We start from the raw sequence: 23,788 nt of genomic DNA, 5'->3' as shown, positions 1-23,788 counted from the left end.
TGCATGCGTTTTGCCTGAAAAAAATTGAGTAAATATTGACAGAGCTGTTCAGGCTTGGACTGATCATGAGAGTAGTTTGGTGGTGATAGGACAATGCACAGTGGAGTTATGAAAACCTAGTCTTCTTTGGCGAAGGATGAACCTCCGCCGTACCTCAATGTTTACACGGTTTGAGGAAATGTCCCAATTCTGAGGGGGAGAGCGACGTAACCTGTTTTAATGGCATGTAATCAAACTTTGACGCCACGGTAACACCGTATGATGAAAAAAAAATCAATTAATATCTCTGTCTTGTTGTGATGACACTCCTCTCAATTTGAAGGTGATCTGATGTAAACCCTGGTACAAGTACCTCAAAGTAAAAATGTGGAATATGGCCAAAAAATGCAAAATAGCAGGCTTCCTGTAGCGTTTTTCAAGTTGCTCCTAAGACTTGTTTGTCTGGTCATGATACACCTGTGTATCGATTTTTGTGAAGTTCGGTCAATGTGAACACGTGCCGGGGTCTCCGCTGAGCCATTTTGCGACGCCCATTGAAAATTCCTCCAGAATATGAAACTTTTCACCACTTTCAAACTTTCTGCAAAGTGCGTTAAGACTTTGAGCATGTTAAAGCCCTCAAAAAGCCAAGTAATTTGCATGAATAATAATAATCCTTACAATTTCAAAAGGGCCTCACATCTGTCAGTGCTCGGGCCCTAATTAGTTTGTCATCAACGTATAGAATATGTACCCTGTGGAGGATTTTGGGAAATCACGAGGAAGACAGTTTTTGTGCCAATAACCCCATCTCTCAGATTTTCTTCAGTTGATCTCAACTTCCATAGCTAGAGTGCTCACTCCTTGATGTCGGTCATTATACTCTGAGCAGAATATCTCCCTAACATCCAAGTCATGGCCATAACTCAGGGATAATTTTTTACAGACAGAGCAAGATGAAGTTGTTGGTGTTCTGACAAATGATGCTCAAATCACAAGAAACCGTGGAAAATGAAAATTGTTTATTTAAAATGCTGCTTGCCATCTTAATCAGCCGACAGATGGTGCCACTTCCTGCAGAAAAGGAAAAAAAAAAAAATCTAAGTTAGACTCATCCAACACAGAAAGACAACCTGGGAACCTGCTAGTAATGTTTTTTGGGAGGTCCACCTCTGGTTTCTCTTGGACAGATTTTGAACTAGGGGTGGTCTCAGCTTTGTTCTCCAAGTCTGTCATAGACGTTTCCTTCACAGCTGCTGAGCTAGCTCCCCTGAAGGAAAGAAATACAAATCAGAAAGACTTACAAATAAGATACACTCCTGCTACCTCTATAAAGTGACCTCTAGCTACTGTTGGACCAAAATACATTATCTGTCAGTTTTAAATGCGTGTAGTTTGCTGGCAATGTAACTATGGATGACATCAGTCCGCTCAGGTTCAGACTTTACATCAACATTTGTTGGATCAGTTGGCATTTCTATGATCATTCATGTCCAAAGGTGATTGCCACTATGCTAGGAAAGGATCTCACGTTGTTACATTTAACACAATCACCACTGATGGCATCTGCCATGAAGTTTTATATAGATATTCATGTTGCCTTGAGGTTGAATCTCAATACTTTGTTGATCTCCAACCACTATCATTACAATCAGGTAAAGAGTTTAAAGTTTGACAATACAACTGATGTGGTACATGGTAAACAGCTGCTAAATATCGGAATGTTAATATTGTCATGGTGAGCATGTCAGCAAGCTAATGTGAGCACTTTATTTTTGTATTGTTTGTCATACTGCTTTCAGCCAGGCATTTAATTCATTGCTTTGTCTGATCTTGTTTTGCATTTACTCTATTTAATTTGTAATTGCTCTGTATGTATTGTCTGTTTACGTCTGAGGCACTCTAGAAACACAGTATAAATAAAGTTTGTCATTACAAATTAAATTAGGCAATTAATGCAGTGTCCAACTTATTCATACGTCTTGATGACAAGAGTTCTTAGAAGGTAGATGTATATAGTAAAATATTTGCATCTTCACCTTCTATCCCATATTGGCAGAGTCAGTGTGTGTGTGTGTGTGTGTATATATATATATGCTTTTAGCTCAAAAAAAGTGTAATAATTATACAGCTCAGCACATTAAAAATTGTGGCATCTTATAAGGTGGAAAAGTTGTGTTGAGACAGGATGGGTTCTACTTAATTAGATAAACAACCTCATGTTGGCCATCTTCTTCCTCTTGACCAGTACTGCCATTACAGCAATGACCACCACTCCCACACAGAGCCCTGCAGCGCCATAGATGATGGGACCCTGCATGGTCTTCAGGAAATGGTCCTGACAGGAATCACCAATATAGCCGAGCGAACACACACATGTGGTGTCTCCATCGTTTTTCACACAGTGCCCATTGCTACTGCAGCGTCTCTGGCTGCACTGCTGGGCATCCAGGTTCATGAGCTGGCTGCTGACATTCATGGTGGTGTACAGGTCAATGGTTTCAGACAGCGATGGGTAAGGGGGAGGAGGGGAGCTGTGAGGCTGGATGGGAGCAGAGGTTCTGACTCCAGACCAGAGCATCAGATTGACACCTAAAGAGACCACAGTTCATCCTTTCAGAAAGCAAGCCATAGTGTTTTTTGTAAAACGTTCTTAATACACCGAACTTCTTCACTTTGATCAATTTGTCTCATTGCTTGTTAAAAAGCAAACTACTCACAGTTCTCATCTGAATGGTCGGAGCAGTCCACGTGACCGTTACAGAACTTCTCAACAGGAAGGCACGAGAGTTGATCCAGACATGGCTTCCTGCCGGCTGGGCAGTGCTGCTCCAGGCTGCAGTGGGTGTCATTCACAGGAACGTGATCATGGCCACACTTGCATGTCCGGCCTTCTGAGGTGGCAAGGCATAAATGCTGGCAGTTGCCGTTGTTCTCTGTGCACTTGTTAGAACCTGTTTAAGCAAGAGGACTGTCGTCAGCTGGTTTTTGATGGTTGCCTTATGCTTCAGCTTGCATTTGGAGCCATGGGAAAGGGTATATGCATGCTATATTAACACCAACCAGAAGTGATCACTTCATGAACCAGGTAACCTAAGGTGTGGTTCTTACCAGACTGACTTGACTTGCTGAAGGCCTTCATGCTGACCACTTGTGTGCCAACTTCAAACCACAACTTTTTCTGCTGCTGCTCATCTCGATACCAGAGCCTGGTCTTATCTGAGGAAAAGCCATGGGAAAAAACAAAAGGCAATGAGAAAAGGTCATGCGATTCAAAAGATGCTTTCTGTTTGGGTACGTTGCAACAATTTCCTATTGAGGCAACTTCTTGTATGGCTTGAATAACTGATGCACCATGCAGAAAAAGTATTCATTGTCAAGTTGTTGACCACCCATTAGATACCTATTCATTTAGTAGATACATTACCATTGATAGTCATCCAGAACAGCATATCATCACTCAGAGCCACAGCAGCCAGGCCATCACCAACCTTCACCTCTCTATATTCAGATCCATCAAGCTGGACAGAGCCAATGCTTCCTAAAGCTGGGAGAGAATCCATGATACGTTTTGCTTTTCTACACAGCAAAGCACAGCTTTATGCTAAAGACTTTCAGTGCATGAAATCACATCTCAACTAGAGGGCACCTTGTGAGGAGACTACTATTCCAAAATATTTGTATAAAAAGCTTACCAGAGTCGGCCCAGTAAATAGCATCCCCATTACTGGAGAAGACCAAGGATGTTGGCTGGACAGCATCCTTCCACACCACCTTCTGCCCAACACCGGCCATGTTTGCACACTCTACAGTAGCCGACGCACCTTCACCCTGCACACCCAAGTTGGTGAAACAAACTCTCCCAGTCGGAGGATGGAGAGCGATGGATCCGATTCTTTCAATACCCTCTTCGATGACAACAGCAGTGTGTGCTCCCATAATGGAGGTGACTTGCAGGCGTGGCTGTTTATTGCTGCTCCAGTAGATGTTAAGAGTCACCCAGTCCAGGGCCATGGCAGTGATGGTGTTACCCAGGAGTTTGAGGAGCTGGCCCTGGGACACCAAGTCCGAGTCCTTCAGTTTGAAGGCGCTCAGTGAATTTGTGCCATCATCGGTCAAGAATAGGGTGCTATCACGTGGGTTGTAGTCCATGATGACGGCTTCATTGACACTGGGCAGCTGCAGGGCCAGATGTTCGGGCCAGCCCTTCAGCTCTCCTGCTGTGTGTCGGGACTGAATGTAAATCTGAAAACATATGGAATAATACAAATTCATGCAAAAGAAAAATGCACATTATAAATACAAAATGTGTCAATTTGGCTGATGTCACACTAGAATATATGATCACTTTGAGCAATATAAACATTTATGCAGCTGTGGGATGTGACAAAGTACATTTAATTCATAAATTTGTCATGCATTTGTACTTTTGACCAATCAATAACCAGATCCAATCAGAGCACTACTTTTGCAAAAGTACTTGCATTTAAATATACCTTATGGGGTTGTTGCTTTAATTTACTTTTTAATTGTGGAGTCACCCACCTTCCAAAAGCCCGGTCTGCTGACAAATAACCCATGGAGGTAAATAGGAGTGTATAGGATTGGGTGAACTCTAATAGAAGTTACAGATTGCAATCTAAAGAATACCCTGCCAAGTGTAGGAAAACTGACTTGGCCACCAGGTGAAAAATGCAAAAAGAAACATGGCTCTGTGGACAGGGGCTTTCTCCCACAGTAGATATATTCTGCCCATGCTAAGCTAACGAAGGCAGTTTTTAGTTAGGAGATAACACACCAATAAAAAGTCAACAACATTATTATATCCAATTGATCCCCAACTCCACAAATGACAAGACAACTTGTGGATTTTAGATCCTCGTCTTAAATATTAAAAGGTGCTGGGAAATGGATTCGTTTCCATGCAGAACAAACAGCCATTTCCACCATCTTAAGTCTTTGTACGTCTGCTTTTAGCTTCAAATTTACTGCATAGAGTGGTATTGATTCCTTAACTTCTCAAACTCTCAGCAACAATATCCAATTTACAACTTTATTCTGGCAAAGCAGATAATACTTTGTGTAAATATGCATTACAGTAAACCTGAGTGACAGTGGATGGAGACAACATCAGCAGGAACGCAGAGTTGACCAGACCGGAGCAGGTCAGCCTATCCTCCGCCAGTACAAGACCAGAGGGACACTTGCACACAGCTTTGGGGCCCCGGGCAAACACACACATGTGGGAACAGGCCATCTTCTCACAGGGGCTCTGGTTTCCCATCTGGAGCCATGGGTGGATAATCTGCAAGAAGGGAACAGAAGTTTTATTTGTGCCGATCAAACACTTGATGCATCTGCAGGATTTTTAAAGTTTGTCTGAACTCTGCAAACATGGGTTAAAAGCTGTATTAGTGGAAAACTTCAAACATATCCAAAAGCTGGGTGTGGGCTCTTTGGCCAGCCGCTCTGAGCACGTACATGATCCAAATTTAGTAACTAAGTACTATACAATACCAGCCCTTTTCCATCTGCGCCTAAAAACCAACAATTCTAAACATTTCATTCACCTTCACGCCAAAAGGCTGTCTTTGTCTTTTCAGGAGAACCTGATGGTATTTGCCAGAGATCTTATGAGCAACCTGGACGACTCGCTTTTTGGCATCAGACCAGTAGAGCATGTCATTGAACACTGCCAGTGAGAATGGGCTGCTGGTCTCTTTCATCTGCAAGATCTGAAAGGGATATTTTTACACGGCACATTTTACTGTTATTTTGGAGTTTCACAGTTTAAGCGAGGAAAGTTCTGCAGCAAGATTTGTTGGATGCATATGAAACGATGCTACAAAAAAAAAAGAAAAAAAAGACTATTGCTAAAACATAGAAAACTGATAATATGACAGCATCACTCGCAGAATGGTTTACCCGGATATCATCTCCATCAAACGTTGCAGATCCAATTGCTCCAAGTCTTTCATCCGTCCAATAGACTCTGTCCGAGCTGGTGTCCACAGCCACACCACCAGGCCAGCCAAGACTGGAGTTCACCACTGCCACCCTCTCGGAGCCATCCATCCCGGCCCGCTCGATCTTCACTATAGTACCGATCTCTGTCCAGAACATCAGTCTGGTGGAAAATTATAGGCTTTGAATACTGATCCTAAGGTTTTTATATTAACATCGCAAAATAATGCTAATTGAAATAAATTCGTACAGACCCTTTTTGCGGCAGCAGGGCCAGAGAGCGGGGCTGATCCAGGTCTTCATCCAGGATGACAGTCTGGTCCTGTGATTTTGCAGTGTCTGGGGCCAGTTTGATGGCAACTATTTTACTGTTGACCCCGTCAATCCAGTACAAGTTCCTGCCAAGCCAGTCCACAGCTACAGAATCAGCTCGCACATCTGCAGAAACGAATGGGTCTTATGTCTTAAAGACTTCTACCTGTGCTCTACAGTGAATGAGTCTTCCTCTGTGCCCTCTCCTTGATGCAGTCACCTGCAATACTCTACCACACTTTTATTGCCCCAACCTTTAATCAGCGTTCCTGTGTTTTTCTGGTCCATCGAGGACCATTTGATGCTCCCAGTGTCCAGACTGACCCAGAAGACCCTCTGCTCCCTCCAGTCGTAATCCACAGACAGGATGGCTTTCTTGGCAGTGGAGGACAACATATCCATGCTGCCACTGCGCAGTCCAAACACAATCAGGTCTGTCTGGACCGACGACAACAAGTAGGGTTCACCTGAGGGTCGAGAAGAGATTATAGTTGGGTAGGGTAGACTATTCTAAACAGATTCGTTTTTGGTTGGGGTTTGAGTTGTCCAATACAGTTCAGCCGGCAGATATGAGGCAGACAAAAGAGTTGTGGTGCAGAGCAGCTCAAGTTCTAAATGTAGGGACAAAAAGAAGTGTCTGAGGAAGAGCGCAGGGCATGGGAAGGGGTGAAGGGTTGAAGACAGTCCAACAGGTATGAGGGGCAGCCAGTTTATAGAGGCCTTTAAAAGGTGACGTTTATTTGTTGGACCAGAAGCTAATGAAGCGTGGTGCCATGCAGTCTATGGATTTGGTTCAGGTGAGTCAATTAAAGTAAGGGTAATGTCAGTCGTTGCATTTATTTAAAGTGACAACACATTTAAATAAAACATTTTATAGAAATGTTGGAAGTGTATAGATAAAAAGGGATCATGCGCTTACACACTGGAACATTTCATATCTTAGTCTTAGAGGGGCTGGTAGGAGAATTGTGTTGAGCCAGACTAGCCGTTTCCCCTCTGCTTACAATCTTTATGCTAAGCCAATGGTCTCCTGGCTGTTTCTTCATATTTAATCCTACATGTGTGGTATCAATTTTCTCATCCAACACCCGGTACGAAAATGAATCAATGTCAGATTATTCCTCTCAGCACATTGGGCCTATGATTCAGTCTACTGCTAGGTCTGAAAGGATTTTACCTGTGATCTTGCAGTGCTGTCCATCTGCCTCCATTATGTGGCCTGGGTGACAGTCACAGCTGTAGGATCCAGGAGTGTTGATGCACAGCTGACTGCAAACACCTGAGCTCAGGCCTTCACACTCATCAACATCAGCACATGTCATCCCGTCGTCCATGAGCCTGTATCCTGCTGCACAGCCACAGCGCTACACAGAAAGTGAGACGTTTTGGGAGAACACATTACTGCTTACTAGTTTTGTACAAAACGTCTAAGAAAGATAAGAATCTTAATTTTATTGTTCAGTCGAATGTATTTATCATTCCCCTCAGACAGGCTATGGTTACGTAAAGTTGACCAATTAAAATCTGACTGTTAATACTGTATACAGGCTTCTCACCGTTCCCTGCGGCGTGTTGTAGCAGTTCTGGGAGCAGCGCCTCTTATCTTTCTCTGCACAGTTTATCTGGCAGCTGCCTCCTTCATCGGAGCCATCTGCACAGTTCGTCATGCTGTTACACACCAGGGACAGCTCCAGGCACTCCCGACTTCCACACTGGAACTGGTGAGGAAGACACGGCACCACCTCACCTGGTGTGCACAGTTTTTACAAGTATTCAGCTACAATTTCACCAAGGAAAACCACCATTATGCAAAGTTAAGATTTTAGCTCTCATGAGAAATGTAATTTCTGGTTATACATGTAACTGAATGTTTCAGTTGACTGAAATAAATGACAAACTGAGTGACACTTGCACATGTACCTCTTAATTAATACTTTTTCATTTTGCACCAATCAGCTGCATTGCGACTCATTAGTGTAGATTTTACACTTAATGAAGATCACAATTCTACACACAACTGCAGCATTGTTTTGGGATACATTACTATAGTTGACAGTGCAGACATCGAGACATGAAACATGGTATCAAGGGGGTAGTCCTTTTGTGATTCATGAATACTCACATTTATTCTCATCACTGCCATCATCACAGTCCTTCATGCCATCACATCTCCAGGCCATAGGGACACACATGGTCTTGGATTTACACGACCACTGGAACTCACCACAGGTCAGAGGATCAACAGGACAATCCTGAGGAGGAACAAGTCTATTATTTACTGTCATTTTACTACTATTTCATAGGTTGATTTGAAACCTGTGGTTACAGGGTGCCCAGGTAAATGTTTAGGCCATTAAGTCCCTGGCCTTAAAATGCCATGTCATAAAGCTTTTGCCTTGCTGAAATACTCTAAACCAGAGCCAGATAATACCATTATAAAATGCCTCATTTTGAGTTGAGCATTGCCACAATGCAACTGTAAAACAAAAAAGGTGGATATGGAAGAACAGCTGAGAATGCTGCATTCAGTGTTATTTCTTTCATACAAACAGGAAAAACTATTAGCATTTTGAATACCGTGTACAGCTATGTACTTGCAGCACGGACCAAAGTACAGCACATACACATTTCCCACCAGCTTAATGACCACATAGAAGCTCTACAATGAACGCACACTACAGAGCAGTCATGTTCTCTCAAATTTGTTCATTTAGTCTCTCTCCTAGATACTGGTAATGCGCTTGTTTAAGAGAAGTAAATTAGATTAATCCTAGATAGACACTTTTAGCAAGCTTTAGCTCAAAGGTATTTATAAATATGGTTTTGCCTTCGACATGCACCTTCTCATCAGTGCCATCTTTGCAGTCCTGATATCCGTCACAGATCCACTCCTGCACCAGACACTCCTTGCTCACAGGGCAGCTGTGTTTGGTGGTGCAGACCAGTGCATTGGCACAGGCCTCTTCATCCGAGCGGTCCCAGCAGTCTGGCTGTCCATCACAGCGCATTGTGGCAGACACACACTGGCCACTGGTGCACTTCAATTCAGTGGCACTGCAGCCCTCTTCAGCTACAGGGAGGAGGGGACAACAACCACCACACAAGCCTTGTGTAAGAGCAGAGCCCGATTAATCCACTCAGTAAATAGTCAATTCCAAGTTCAATTACATCCTACCACAGTTGGCCTCGTCGCTGCCATCTATGCAGTCCTTCTCCCCATCACAGAGGAAGGTGTTGGGAATGCAGCGGCTCTTGTCATCGCACTGGTGAGCACAGCCGTCCATGTGCAAGGTACAGTCCAGCTCATCTGAGCGGTCCTGACACTGAGGCATACCATCACACACCTGGCTCTGCGCAATGCACTTCTTTCCATGGGCACACTGGAACTGATCTGCAGAGGACACATGGCACGGATGCGACGTTTGTCAAATTGTGTGATGCCTTCCCAACGAGATGTCCCTTTGAACAGTACACTGCATTAAACCTATAACGGTGACATTTGAGCACACTAGTCACTATATATTTTTAATTACTTTGTGGTGACAATACAATCCAATGCATCAGATCCATATCCTGTATATTTAATGCATCTGGAAGAAAAGCACCCCCTCTTGCAATGTTAAAGAAATATGAATGTAAACCAGGCTTTTACTAGAGTAAACGTTTGGAACACAGCACCTCAGTTTTCAGCTCTTCACACTGGCTTGTTTTAAAGTTTTTTTCCATTACATACAAGGCACTTAAGGGTCTGAATCTTCAGTATGCTGCCAATCTTTCATCCACCCCACAACCCTGCTCACACTTTGAGAGACTCTGACAGGGGCCTTTAACTGTTCCAGATTCTCAACTGAAGACTAAGTGTGTCTGGAACACCCCTACCAAAAAACTACAGCAGAGTGAGTCAGTAGCTTACAGGTACTTCTATTGTGTTGCATTCTCTGATTTTACCCAATTCGAGTATTTATTGTATCAGGTGGCTCTTAAATTTCTGTTACATGTTTTGTGGTTTTATTCTTTAATGAACATTTTATTTTGATGCACTTTTGTAACTTTGTTTTTAGAAGTGCTATATTATAAAAATGTACTAATTCTGGATCTGCCCGCTTAATTGAATCCTCTCCAGTAGTACTTCCTTGGTCCATTGCCAACCCTTCCTCTAAGTTTCAAGAAAATTGGTAGAGTAGTTTTTTGGCATATCTCTGCTAAGAGGCAAATAAACAGCAATTTAAGCACAACCTCCTGGGTGGAGGTAATTAATGCTACCCACTAGAGGGCAGTAAAGCCATTCTTAACCCTGTACATTTGTTCAAACCCTCCGAATTACTTGTTTCACATGTTGATACACATTCTTCCTCATCTGAGCCGTCGCTGCAGTCTGCCTCTCCATCGCAAACATGGTTGTACAGGACACACTCGGCATTGTTCTTGCAGGGTCTGGCACTCAAAGAACACTTGATAGTGGATGTAGACACAGGTAAATTAGGCTTAGAGGTCAACCTGGTCCTTCCTTCCCTTTTATACTCTTCTTCCTCAAGGTCCTCTGATTTAGAAAAAAGATCAAACATTAGGATTCAGAGTTTCAGTCTGCACAAGTTCTTAATATAGGTATGATAATGTCAGAGATCCATATTAATTTCAACCTACCACAGTTCTCCTCATCTGTGCCATCTAAACAGTCCCTCTCTCCATCACAGAGGAAGTTTGAAGGCAGGCAGCGGTTCTTGTTGTCACAGTGGTGAACACAGCCATCCATACGCTTCATACACTGGAATTCATCAGAACGGTCCTGACACTGAGGAACGCCATCGCAAACCTGGTCCTTTTCTAGACACTTCTTCCCATGGGCACACCGAAACTGATCTGTTTGAATACAAAAATTGGTCATGAGGAAATTTGGCTTTGAAAATGTCAATGTGTGAGCTTGAATTAGAATCAATTCGATTTCCGATAGCTTCAGAAGTTGTACAAGTGTACATAGGCAACTTGTGTTTCAGCTCCCATCCAGAAGGAACTGCAGCCAAGTCCAGTTGCCCATGTGCTCTTGTACAATTTCTGACTTGGATGAATGAGAACCGTCAGGTATGCATGTCTCATTTTCAGTGCAGCCAACTAAGAGTAATGCCATCTTGCGCAAAACAGAATAATTCCTCCATGTTGATTATAATATGTCCCGTTTTAGTCTAGTCTATTATTTGGTTCAGGTGAGCATTCTGGAAGCAGACTTTGGATTATTTGAATTCACTTACTCATTTACATCATTGTACTGTGTGCTACTATCAATTTAGGTGATAACAACCCTCAGAAAGTAATCGCTGGTAGTACTTGAGCTCACTGTGTATTCAGTGTCGTACCTCTGTTGCATTCAGTTGGACAGTCCTCTTCATCTGAACCATCCCTGCAGTCAGGCTCTCCATCACACACAGTGCTATGGAGGACACACTCCGAGCCGTCCTTGCACAGTTTGGAACCCAGGTTGCACTTCAGATGACTGCTTCCAGCTGACACAACTGTTTGGATCAGGTCAACTGGGGAAAAGAGAAGAAAAAAATTCACTGCAATACTTTTGAATAAAATCGCACAGCCCTTAATTCTGGGCCTGAAGTAAGAAACATCACATGAAGTAAATAGTCACATGTAGATTGTAAATCAGGCGGTTATGTTGGTGTAAAAGCTCTTTTACAAGCTTCATCTGGTTCACCTTGTAAGGACCTTGTGAATAGCAATAAAAGACCACAAAGAAATAGAAATACAGCCATCACTGGAGAGGAAACCGGCCAAGTCTGGCTGAGTGTAACACGGCTGCATTTTATACTGGTGCCAGGTGAGGCCAATACAAACTGATGGATCACCTGAGTGAGGGGAGGGGCTACTGCTTCCTGCCATATTGGGTATTAACCATCAACCAGACCAGTGGAAGTTGTGTTTATGATTTAAAAATGGAAGTGAAGGCATAAAAACGGCCACTCCTGAAAGAAGATAAAACCTGATCGATGTCTTTATATTTATATTTGGTTGAAAAAGTAAAAAGTGAGTTCACAAATTCTAAAACTACATTTGGCTCCACACCGCTGAGTGACAGATCTGAAGCCATGCTGTCAAATAAACAATGAGGATTGTCAAAGACATGGACCAGTGATCTGAGGCCTTTTCATAATCCTCCAATCAGCTTTCACGAAGGCGGGATTAAGCCCGTGTAGGGAGCCATCAGTTTGTTGTGTTCTTCCGGTCTACCTAACCTAGCTAACTAGCTTCAGTAGCATTGGTAGCAACTTGAGAGCCGCATACAAGCCTTGTCAAAATTAGTTGCAGCACAACACTGTCCTGGCGTTTCTTTTGGTCAACGAGGCGTTTGAAGGGCTGTGCGCACACTCTTCTCTAAAAGCGAAGTACTGGACTGTAAAACTGGGGTAACTACTGAAACGCTTGAAGCTGCTTTCTCGACTTTGAAGCATGTTGATTTGTGAGAGAGATGTTACGTTAGCTCCATTAGCCAGCGGGAGCCAGGGCTCAGTTTGGAAGAGTTGGTCCAAGATGCTAACTCCTTCTGGTGCCATTATTTTAGCAAAAGTCACCAACAGACATTAGCTCCGTTCACAGAAGACATAAAGACGTTTATTATCACAAAGTGAAATTTGGTGTGGTGAGATTAATCGTAGCCTAAATGTCTGTTACGTGCCGACGTTAGATAGCGAAGTAGCGCGACTTGACTGTTGCGCACAGGAGGTTTTTTCGCGGATCACAACAAAAGGATTTTTGATAACAAGCTGGCAGCTAGCTTGTTAAGCTAACGCTAGCTGACTTAGCCGTACGAGGACTTCTCCACAGACTCCCTCTCACCTACTCCGATAGGTTCACTGAAGTATTTCGCTTTTCGTGGTTAGTTCAGACTATTTTAGCATTTTGCTGCGAAGCACTCAGCAAGCTAATGCTAGCGAACTTATTGTTGTGATTTGAGTCAAGCAGGCCCCCCCACCAGGTAGCCAGCTACCGGCCTTTTCCAAGCCAGTTGGTGTTAGCACAAGGGGGCTGTCACAAAACACTACATGCTCTCTTCGCATTTATTTGATAGCGTTCACCTAGCTAGTCAGTAGCATCGTCAGTAGCTGGTCGTGATTGCCTGTGTATTCTGGATGCGAGGGTACGAGGCACACCCCATGTGTTAACTTTACAAGTTTGCAAGTTCGCTAGCTTAGATCTCGAGCACTGTGAGAGACAAGCTAACGTCAAGTGGTCGTTTCTGCTTTTAAACTTATTTGACAACTGTTCACACTAGAGGAACTAATGTCATCCGCGTGTTATCACTGACAAAACTGCTAGACGTATTATTTCAGTCCCTATTGGAAGCTGCATTGACTAATACATTCCTCTTACTGTGTTGATCAGCTAGATGTGGTTAGTCTTCTGTGCCATATTGTGTTTGTAATGATGTGAATTGTGTGTGACTTTCTCCTCAGGTGTCCCATCTCCTTTGAGTAAGCCCTGCTAGCATCCACCCACTGGTCTCTAGAGGGGGCCCCATCTGAGCAAGGGTCCCAACTGTAGCTCCAGGTCTCCTCTGTCTGTGTTAGTTCGGGCTTGTGTTGAGTCCTCTGGAGACTCTCAGCTTGTCCAGCTAAGATGTCCTCCATCCTGCCATTCACCCCTCCCGTGGTGAAGAGGCTGCTGGGCTGGAAGAAGTCATCCAGTGGCCAGGGCGGAGCGGGTGGTGGTGAGCAGAATAGCCAAGAGGAGAAATGGTGCGAGAAGGCTGTGAAGAGCTTAGTGAAGAAGTTAAAGAGGACGGGCCAGCTAGATGAGCTGGAGAAAGCTATCACAACACAGAACTGCAACACCAAGTGTGTCACCATCCCCAGGTATACTGCCCAGCACATACTCACTCTTCAATAAATAAATAAAAAACTACTGCTCTTAGACGTGTGTTTCCTGAAAATGTGGTTAGTTTTGCCTTAGATAAAACTGTGGACTGTTAAGTGGTAATCTCATCAAACTTAAAAACCCTGGTTTAGATATGTAATTAGTGATGCAAAATAGTAGAATATCAATTTCTCATTAAAATGAGCTGAAAATCAATCAAATTCCTGTTTGTTTACAATTGTACTTGCTGTTAGACCATTTCTGTCACTGTCATGGGACCATTGACATTAGAAGGGCGAAAGATGTTGTCTTTATCGGCCAGCCTTGACGGCCCAGACTCACGTTCAGTGGGAACACTGTGTTAACAGATTTCCTCACTGATGTACTGCCAAGTACCACGTCAGATGTTTGTATGTCTATAGATAGCAGGCTCGTTGTTATTGCATGAGAATTTTTCTAGGCTGCAATGTTGCTTTTGCAGAAATGTAGTGGCTGCCATGATGTGGACGGAATCATTTATTTGAGAGGACAGGACCAGTAGAGGGTATCTACATGATGATGGGTGACAACCCCTCAATAATGCCAGGTTTGGGCATTGCTACCAGCCATGTTTACATTGGTACATATTGATTGGGATTCTACCCTGTTTAGCATTTTGTTACCCATTCATAATTTGGATACTTTGGACACTAGTTTCCATCGGTAAGTATAGTTGTTGCTTTGTAGGATTTATGAGCTGCTATAGCTGATGGAAAAACTGTTGATTTCCTGCCCTGTCACGAACCAGACAATTGCAATTTTGAATGGTAGTTTTGATCCCACCGAGGTAATTTGTGTTTTTTGTGAATTTCTAGCATTGCACATGTCAAATTTGTCATTTTCCTGTTATTCAGAAGTAATGATTCCCATTCAATGTTTTTAACTTCTTATTTTGGTTCATGTTCTTGTGAATGTTTTGAGAATGTCCGAAAATTTTGTTTTTTTGCCCAAGGTTGTGTCTCTTTTGTGCCATTGTGTGTCTTCATTGTTTGTTTGAATGTCTCAGATAAGTTTGACTGTAGTAAAAAGGTTATTTTCAGTGTTTGATAACACATATCACAGTTGAAGAATGCTCTTGGTCTCATTCATTGTGTGTTTAGCAGATTCCATTTTCTGTTTTCAAATTTTTTCAATCGGTCCAAAAGGCTTCTCTTATTTGAAGTTCCTATCTTTAATGTCCGCGGGTGAAAAATAATTTGATGTCTTTATTTTTCCATAAGATTCCAATAAGGCCTTGCAATGTTCACATTACCATACTGATATTCTGAATGATCCATGTCCCATGTTTATTATTTATTTTTTGTGTTTGTTTTGTGATTTTCTCTGTGCTCAGCAATTGCTCTGAAATATGGGGACTGAGTACACCAAATACGATAGAAACGTGGGATACATCAGGCCTATACAGCTACCCTGACCAAACCAGGTGACTATTCTCAACTATTAGTTGTGTTGTATACAACTTGATGTGAGAGAGTTGTCTTTAAATGTTGGAGGTGACAGATATTTAGAACATCTTTGCTTCTCATTCTTGTCACTGTTCAATCCAATCCCTCTCCATTTCCCTCCCCTCCCTGACCATATAATGGGCCCACCCCCACTCTACCCTATTTTCTTCCCCTCTCACAACCATCTCTGGTTTGCTGTTCAATCAGATCCCTGGATGGCCGCTTGCAGGTCTCCCACAGGAAGGGGCTTCCCCATGTTATCTATTGCCGCTTGTGGCGATGGCCGGACCTTCACAGCCACCATGAGATGCGTGCCATCGAGGCCTGTGAGTATGCCTTCCACCTCAAGAAGGACGAGGTCTGCATCAACCCCTACCACTACCAGAGGGTGGAGACCCCAGGTGAGAAGACTGTCCAGTTGACTTTTGTTTCCTAAAACATTCACATCTGTATGTGAGTCCGTGTCAGTGCATGTTTGTGGCACAATTTCTGTCAGTTTCAAGTGAAACCTGAACATTTAAGCATTTTGTTTAACTTGTCCTTCATTCTACTTGAGTGAATACAAAAAATATGCTAATTGCTTTAATTGCTGACAGATGTGAAAGTGACAAGCATTCTCATCTCAGTACGCTAACTATGAAGTTACAGCAAGCAGGAGATTATATTAGCTAAAATATTGACTGAAAATTAGGAAGCTTACTCGAGGTGGGAATCTCTAGGCACCTCATGCTTCGCTTTATATTTATAGTAGTACGATATGATTATAAAACGATCTTCGATGCATCATAGATTTTATTATCATACATGATAAAAATAATTATCGCTGTGTGTGCATCTTCACTAGCCTCATGATTTATGCTTTAAAAAAGTATTTAAGACTCTGATTACAAGTGTGTTGTAATATACAAGATAGGGTTTTCAATTCAAAAATCAGTCTACAACGGTCAGTCTTTAACAGTGGGCAGTGCTCTCCACATTGACTTGACATTCATTCAGTTTAGACTTGAGTGCTGCATATTTAGCCTTTATTGTATCAGGGTGGCCCTACCTTGCCCCCCATGGCAACATCGAGGCGCATTACTCTGCTGGTCAATAATGAATTGGTGTCATGAATCCGGTCACTTTAACTCTGATGTCCTGCGTTTGCGCGTCTCTTGTTGTGTTTAGCAGATGAACTACGTCCGCACAGTACGCATGTTTTTAAATACGTGTCTTATAAACTCTAAAGCTAATCAACAAACAGGGAGGACACTCATATAGGAGACTCTGACAGAGTAAAAGACGATAGGGCCTAAAATATGGAATAGCAGAAAACATGAATCACTTATGTTCTGTCTCTGCATCGTTTACTCAAAAAACCGCATCGTTCACGTAAATAACGATCAATTTTCCCACCACTAAACCTAACTAGTCTTGATCTATCCAATAGTAACATAATAGGCCTACCAGCCCTTTAAATGCTGCTTAGCGTATTAACTTGTTGTATTCTGTTAAAAATGTTTGTAACCAGTGGCTACAGAAAGTCACTACTGACTGCTTAGAAATTGGTCAATATTGGTTTTGCTATTGTTGTTTATATTAAATTAATCACACAGTGTGTTGTTAAAAGGTTCTGGCGTTTAAGGATATATTTACCATTACGGTTAACCTTGAACGAGCCAGACTACCTGTTTCAAGTCTTAATTCTAAGACAGGTGATTCTTAGCTTAAGTTTTATACAGAATTTAACATTATTCAATTCTTAGTATACTAAACTGTACAAAATGTTGGTATATAAGTTAGCAACAAATTTGAACTCTCCAGAAAATGCAATTATTTGGTTTAGAGTTTTAGGGATGTACAATGTTTAAAATCTGCACAATTCATCAGTTAGTGATTCATCATTATTTATTGCTGTTGCCAAGGTTTTGCAACGCTCATTTGAACCAAAATCATCAAAAAACCTCAGACAAACAATTTTTTAAATAATCTGTCTGATAAGGCTCTTCTCTGATCCTTTACCCAACACTGTAGTGCTGCCTCCTGTTCTTGTGCCAAGACACTCAGAAATTTTGCCAGAGCTGCCACCTCTGGATGACTACACTCATTCCATACCCGAGAACACAAACTTTCCAGCAGGTATTGAACCTCCGAACAACTATATACCAGGTGAGCTTAACACTGCACAGCATATAAGTGACAATATTTGAATAATTCACAGAAGGGTTACAGCCAGGGCTAACATAATGCTGACACTACAGAATTTACAAGTACAGTCATTCTTGTAATTTATGCACTTTATGCATGTTTTTGTACTGAAACTGATTAATTACGAAAGTTCAACAATCATATTACATTGTGATGATCTCACAGCTACATATTACATTTTTTGTCCCTGCATCATATTAACAGAGACGCCACCACCTGGCTATATCAGTGAGGATGGAGAGGCCAGTGATCAACAGATGAATCAAAGTATGGACACAGGTACCGTAGACTAGCTCTCCTTCTATTTATATATATATCTTTTATTTTCCTTGTCGTCCTCAACTCCCAACCAACTTCAATTTATTTTTCAGGGGATACTTACTTCTTGTCTGTTTGAATAATCAATAGGACCACAGTTTATAGAATGCCCTTATAATAAAGTAAAATCTCTCAAGTTTTATACGATCTCCTCTGCTTCAACAGATATTCATCATGTATTACTTGTTAGAGGAATTTAGAAAGACTTGGCTCTTACCCATGATAAATGCATGTTTTTCTAGTGAATTGCTGTGACTCATTGAAAGATACTTCTGAATTAAAAACGCATGACAATACCAAAAAGTTAAAGAATAGTTGCTGGAGAAGTTGCAGCTCTAAATTCCCTGGTTTTGAAATCTAACATTTGATACTGTATTGTCCTGTAACCTGTCAGTGCTCACCTTTTGGAAACAGATGTAAGAATGTTAGAAAGAAGGTACATCCTTTGTCTGTAGTTGACAGAATACACTTTTACATGTATATACTGTCTTTCTAACACTTCGGTCTGGCTCCAAATTCTCTCTCTCGTTGTGTTAGCGTCCCCAATGTGCTGCTAATGATAACAATAATGACATCAGCAAGCTAGTACGCTTACTGTTTCATACATCGTCCTTTTGTTCTTTGTACAGTTAAGTAAGTTCAAATTGTATTATCTTAACAAGGAAAATGTAGGAAATGCAGCCGACGCTTTAGTAACCGTAAAGAGCATCTGTTTAACACTATATAGAAAAGTATTGTGATCAACAATATTGTGACGTCAGTTTGTCACGTCTATGGCGTTAATTTTATAGTCTCCTGTAAATAAGTGTCCAAATCAAAGACTTCCTGTTTTCTTTGTCAGGTTCTCCTGCCGAGTTGTCCCCCGGCACGCTGTCTCCTGTCAATCACAGCATGGGTAAGATGCAAATTTTGTTTGAACAATACAGAACACAAAAGCATACTGAATGTTTAATACATCACAGGTTGGAGGCTGGTTATTTGATATTACAAACTCGGACATAAGGGTGTTGCAATCAGGATTTTGGGGTCCAATCACTTGCTCTTTTGAAGTAGTAAAAGCCGATACCGATCGCGGGGTCTAGGGCCCTGTTTATGCCTGATTAAGGTGTGTCTTGGGTGATCCAAGTGACCCAATGAGATTGGAATTCTCTTCCCCGCGCTATATGCGAGTAAACACTACAGGGCTAAATCCTATTCAGAATCTTGTCAGTAAATGATCATTATTACTGTAAGTTTAAATTCAGGGCCACATTAAACTCCTGTATCAGCCTGTGTCTGTGTCACATGTTTCACCTGCGTTGTCAGCAGGTGCAGGTGTGACACTGTGCAAGATTTTCCATTTAAACAATATGCGCAGGACACACACTCTTGACTGTGTGGAAATCCGATATTTTCACATCACAGAGAGATGACGAAGAAATGCAATAAGAAAGAGACATGTGTCCTGTTCGCACTGCCCTGCATCTGTCCTGCACAGCTCTATATGCAAATGTATACATACATCCCCGCCTTGTGTTTTAAAAGGAAGACGAAGTGCTTTGCATTTTAACAGACCACAATGCTACTGAGCCAACAAACTGGGACAAATTTACACAAAGAAAGGTCTAACTTTCGTTCTTTTCTTTGATTTACAAGAAGGCTCAAATGATTATGAATTATTCGTATACAATGTTTCAAAGTTGATAACGTTTTTCGTCCGACAAACATCTGCTGCTTAAACAAAATGGAGATCAGACACCTTGTAAAACTGCCAAACCGGCGAAGCCCCCAATGAAGCCATTGTCAGATTTACTAATTACCAAATTTAGAATACAAAAGTATTTACTAAAAAAAATTACGAGTGACAGCTGTTTGTTTTGCCTCATCTGACTGACTTTTATAGAGAAATTAAACTGTTTAGAGGAAATATCTTCTGCTACCGATCGACGGCGGATCAATCAGAGAACAATTACTCAGACCTGTGTGTTGGCTTTGCACTAGCATATGTCTGGTCAAAAAGAGAAACTTTACTGACGTGATCTTTTCTTGCTGTAGACTTGCAGCCGGTGACTTACTCGGAGCCGGCCTTCTGGTGCTCTATAGCATACTACGAGCTGAACCAGCGTGTTGGCGAGACGTTCCATGCATCTCAGCCCTCGCTGACTGTGGACGGATTCACAGATCCATCGAACTCTGAGCGTTTCTGCCTGGGGCTGCTGTCTAATGTCAACAGGAACGCCACTGTGGAGATGACCCGGAGACACATAGGTATGGCATAGATTCACTTAGCTCCTTTTAACATTATCATCTGTGTACAACATCTTGATTTCTTTTCGTTTGCTTACAAAATGTGTCACGTGTCCAGTCTTACGTATTCACACATGTTGATTAAGTCAGGTCTCATGTTACATATCAAGGAATATGTTCCGTCTGTGTTTTCAGGAAGAGGAGTTCGACTCTACTACATTGGAGGGGAGGTATTTGCTGAGTGCTTGAGTGATAGCGCCATCTTTGTCCAGAGTCCAAACTGCAATCAGCGGTATGGCTGGCATCCAGCAACAGTGTGTAAAATTCCTCCAGGTAAGACGCTGTAAATGTCACTAGTATTACAATCAGAGAAATCAGCTTGGAGTTGCAGTATAGCACCCACTGAACAACATAAAGTATAATATGGATGTCTCCTGGGGATGATGGGGCTCATTCCATGTAAAGTAAGCCATTGATGCCCACCATACTAAACCCTTATTTAATAGGATTTTAAAAAGGTATATGCCATCAAAAATTGATAAAAATACAATTCCATATATTTTGTTATGTGACTGAAAAGTTTGTAGCTTTACCTGTGGTATTTGGATTGGATTTAGTTGCAAAGGATTCCAATGGGGATCCACATTCAGGGAGGGAAACATGGCAAACTCATCACAGCATCCATAGATAGGTCGGCGGTTCAATCCCTGGCTCGTCCAGAAGTTGAACCACAAAAGGCTGTGCTGATGGTGTATGATTGATGTGTGATTGAAAAAGCGTTGCATGTAGAAGTGCTGTATGAAGGACTGTATTTATATATTGCACTTTCTCATCGACCACTAAAAGCACTTAACAAGTTACACACAATTTACCATTTGCTAATCTGTACTCTGTCATTTAGTCTAAATTGTGATTTAGTTTACATAAAATGCTTATTTACAGTGTCTAATTTAAACATAATAATACAGTTATAATAATTGTAAAGATTTGCTTGAATATGAAAATGATGATTGGCTCAGCTGAACCGCCAGTCAGAACTCTCATTCTCACCAAATGTTTCTGATGCTGACTCATCAGAGTCATGTGACCCGGCAGCCACAGATTAAACACAGATCAAACACGCCACAACAAAATCAGGGTCACAGATGCTAGATGACAGACCAGTACCAGCCCAAAGCTGAATGTTAGATCAGTTTGTTAGATCTTTTAGAAAACCTACATTATCTGATGCCCTTTTTTCTTTTTAACTCTTTCAGGCTGTAATCTAAAAATCTTCAACAACCAGGAATTTGCAGCCCTGCTGGCTCAGTCAGTCAACCAGGGCTTTGAGGCTGTTTACCAGCTCACCAGGATGTGCACCATCCGCATGAGCTTTGTTAAAGGCTGGGGAGCCGAGTACAGGTGAGAAATACCAACTAACTCTAGCTCTACAGTTTTCACCAAAGCATGCTCCATATCCAATCTGGTTTCAAGTAATCAGAATTCTAAAAGTGTCAAATAATTATTTATCTGACAAAGCGCTTTAGACAACTCAAGCAAAACCTTGAGTTAAAGAATTCATTCTGACTGATGCATTACAAACTCAACTTAAGCAGACTTTGTAATGCATCATGGAGATGTGATTGCTCAGTGGCAGCCACTTAAACGATGCATGAACATTATATTGATATATATTGAATCTTTTTATGTTGCTTGTGATATTGTGATAAATATTGTTTTTGTTTTATTGTCCAGCTCTAGTCAAAGGATAATTTTAGTTTTTCTTTTTGAGAATGTGTCTTATTATTGATGATTGAGGTTGTCACATGTGAGGCAAGTGGTTAAATACAGGAATGTTTTTGTTGTTTTGTGAGTGGGACTTATTGCTGCATATGTATTTTCACAAGCATATATTCAAAATAAATATCAATCAGAGACCTAGAAACTACAACCTTTGTTTTCTGGCCATATCCTCCCAAGACATTTATATGATTGTGTTTGTTTTGCAGGCGGCAAACTGTCACTAGCACTCCATGCTGGATAGAGCTGCATTTGAACGGCCCCCTGCAGTGGCTGGACAAGGTTCTAACCCAGATGGGTTCCCCATCTGCACGTTGCTCCAGTATGTCCTAAACAGCTAAGGAAACACCCAAAAAAACTCAGCCCATTACAAAGATCATTAAATTTTAAACTTGTGAGTCCTCTCATGAAAAAAATGGAATCCCAACATAAAGTATTTTCTGTAACATACTTCATAGTATTTGTGGCCCAGTTCCACATCCCTCAATAAACTTTACACACACACACAGAGAAGAACAAATGCACCCACACTGTCACAAACACACAACACACACTTTTCAGTAAAAAAAAAAACATTGGCACTTTGTTACCCATCTATGTCATGCACCTTGTTAAATTGCTTTTCCCCAAATCCTTAATATTAGATCTATTTGTGGTACAAATGAAATGTATATTGGTTTTTAGTCCAGGAAGTATGGGAAATACCAAAAATATATGTGAATAGTTTCTCAGTATTGAAGATTGCTTGTATGAGTAACAGGAGCTTGAATGCTAAAATGATTTTCGTTCCAGCCCCCCCCCCCAAACCATTGTTCTGAACCTAAGTTTACTTTTCTCCGGCAAATTTGGCCCCATCTTTTGTGAAGGGGAGGAGGCTTGGTGAAGAAACGATGGCCTTGCTGGTCGTTCTCCTATGAAGGAAAACGCCACAATGTGTTTTGTGAAATTTGGATTGAATTGATGTTGCCACAATGGCCCTTTCTTGTAACTCCCGACGTGTGTCTTTATAAGACATACCTCTTAATGGACAAATAGGAATGTTAGTTAAAAAAACAAACCCCTAAACAAACTGCAAACTCAGTCTGGCTGTAGTTTATTTCCTTGTAATTAAGAGGGACTCTATGCGTCCTTTTACTTAGTTGACGTAAATCCTCATTCTAAAGCCTGCTATGGAAGCTTAAGAGATGTTGGCCAGGCTTTGCAGGGAGCACTGGGCAGGGACCAGAGAATATTAGCTGTTATGTAAAAGGTTTTTCTTTTTCTTTTTGACACAACACTGGGAGTCCTGGAGGTCTCCAAGGTGAAACATTAAACGTCTCACCAGGAGAGAAATTGAAGGTATCAATAAATTCATTCTGTTTTTAGCCTATATCCCCATTGTTTTGCTACTTTTTTGTATTCTCATGTATTTTTATATATAAGTATACTTAAATTTTTCTGTCGTTCACTTTTTATTGAAGTAGTATTTTCAAGACCACAGTTGTTTCTAAAGTGACATGAAGGGCATGGATCATTCCTTCATTTTTACCCAAAAGGTTCAGTTTGAACTCATTTCCAATAGCAGCTCTGTGTCTTGGTAAAAGAAAACCACTGCCCCACATGATGTGTAGTCTGTTTCTATCCTTTGTTTTTGCAAAGAAATCCGGTGCATTTAAAGTACACAAAACAACATTTTGCCTAAAACC

General features: G+C 41.6%; 2 protein-coding genes across 3 annotated transcripts; one reads left to right on the top strand and one right to left on the bottom strand.

Annotated features, from left to right (window-relative positions):
* Positions 1 to 1,029: 1,029 nt before the first annotated feature.
* lrp13 (low-density lipoprotein receptor related-protein 13) lies at positions 1,030 to 12,155 on the bottom strand. The gene is made up of 21 exons (XM_053420263.1): positions 11,954 to 12,155; positions 11,607 to 11,780; positions 10,900 to 11,115; positions 10,580 to 10,795; positions 9,431 to 9,646; positions 9,096 to 9,325; positions 8,378 to 8,507; positions 7,812 to 8,002; positions 7,433 to 7,619; positions 6,510 to 6,722; positions 6,198 to 6,381; positions 5,905 to 6,106; positions 5,550 to 5,714; positions 5,084 to 5,284; positions 3,675 to 4,224; positions 3,407 to 3,526; positions 3,091 to 3,198; positions 2,700 to 2,933; positions 2,196 to 2,571; positions 1,150 to 1,249; positions 1,030 to 1,053 (listed from the first exon to the last, which is right to left on the bottom strand). The coding sequence occupies exons 1-21, from the start codon at positions 12,009 to 12,011 to the stop codon at positions 1,030 to 1,032; spliced, it is 4,095 nt and encodes a 1,364-aa protein (XP_053276238.1). The 5' UTR covers positions 12,012 to 12,155.
* Positions 12,156 to 12,469: 314 nt separating this feature from the next.
* On the top strand, positions 12,470 to 23,474 carry LOC128438118 (mothers against decapentaplegic homolog 2). Of its 2 annotated transcripts, none has more exons than XM_053420519.1 (11): positions 12,470 to 12,662; positions 13,710 to 14,108; positions 15,482 to 15,571; positions 15,801 to 15,994; positions 17,607 to 17,741; positions 17,985 to 18,047; positions 18,940 to 18,993; positions 20,133 to 20,345; positions 20,520 to 20,657; positions 21,581 to 21,725; positions 22,313 to 23,474. In XM_053420519.1, exons 2-11 carry the CDS (start codon positions 13,873 to 13,875, stop codon positions 22,434 to 22,436), a joined length of 1,392 nt encoding a protein of 463 aa, XP_053276494.1. In that variant the 5' UTR covers positions 12,470 to 12,662; positions 13,710 to 13,872; the 3' UTR covers positions 22,437 to 23,474. The 2 variants fall into 2 exon arrangements, with proteins under 2 accessions (XP_053276494.1, XP_053276493.1); XM_053420518.1 differs by having other exon boundaries at positions 17,985 to 18,059.
* Positions 23,475 to 23,788: the final 314 nt, after the last annotated feature.

This window comes from Pleuronectes platessa, chromosome 4 (assembly GCF_947347685.1).
Source record: "Pleuronectes platessa chromosome 4, fPlePla1.1, whole genome shotgun sequence".
Lineage (NCBI taxonomy): Eukaryota > Metazoa > Chordata > Actinopteri > Pleuronectiformes > Pleuronectidae > Pleuronectes > Pleuronectes platessa.
The sequence above is the reverse complement of the archived record's forward strand: the minus strand, read 5'-3'. Positions and strand labels throughout refer to the sequence as shown.

Bases quoted from the DNA above. Each gene is read 5' to 3' on its own strand.
- LOC128438118 (XM_053420518.1), top strand. From the start codon at position 13,873: ATGTCCTCCATCCTGCCATTCACCCCTCCCGTGGTGAAGAGGCTGCTG. The intron at 15,572-15,800 runs GTGACTATTCTC...CTGTTCAATCAG, and splicing joins AGCTACCCTGACCAAACCAG to ATCCCTGGATGGCCGCTTGC. The intron at 21,726-22,312 runs GTGAGAAATACC...TTTGTTTTGCAG, and splicing joins GGCTGGGGAGCCGAGTACAG to GCGGCAAACTGTCACTAGCA.
- lrp13 (XM_053420263.1), bottom strand. From the start codon at position 12,011: ATGGCTGTATTTCTATTTCTTTGTGGTCTTTTATTGCTATTCACAAGG. The intron at 8,508-9,095 runs GTGCATGTCGAA...GTTCCTCCTCAG, and splicing joins AAGATGGCACTGATGAGAAG to GATTGTCCTGTTGATCCTCT. The intron at 2,572-2,699 runs GTGAGTAGTTTG...TGGTCTCTTTAG, and splicing joins CGACCATTCAGATGAGAACT to GTGTCAATCTGATGCTCTGG.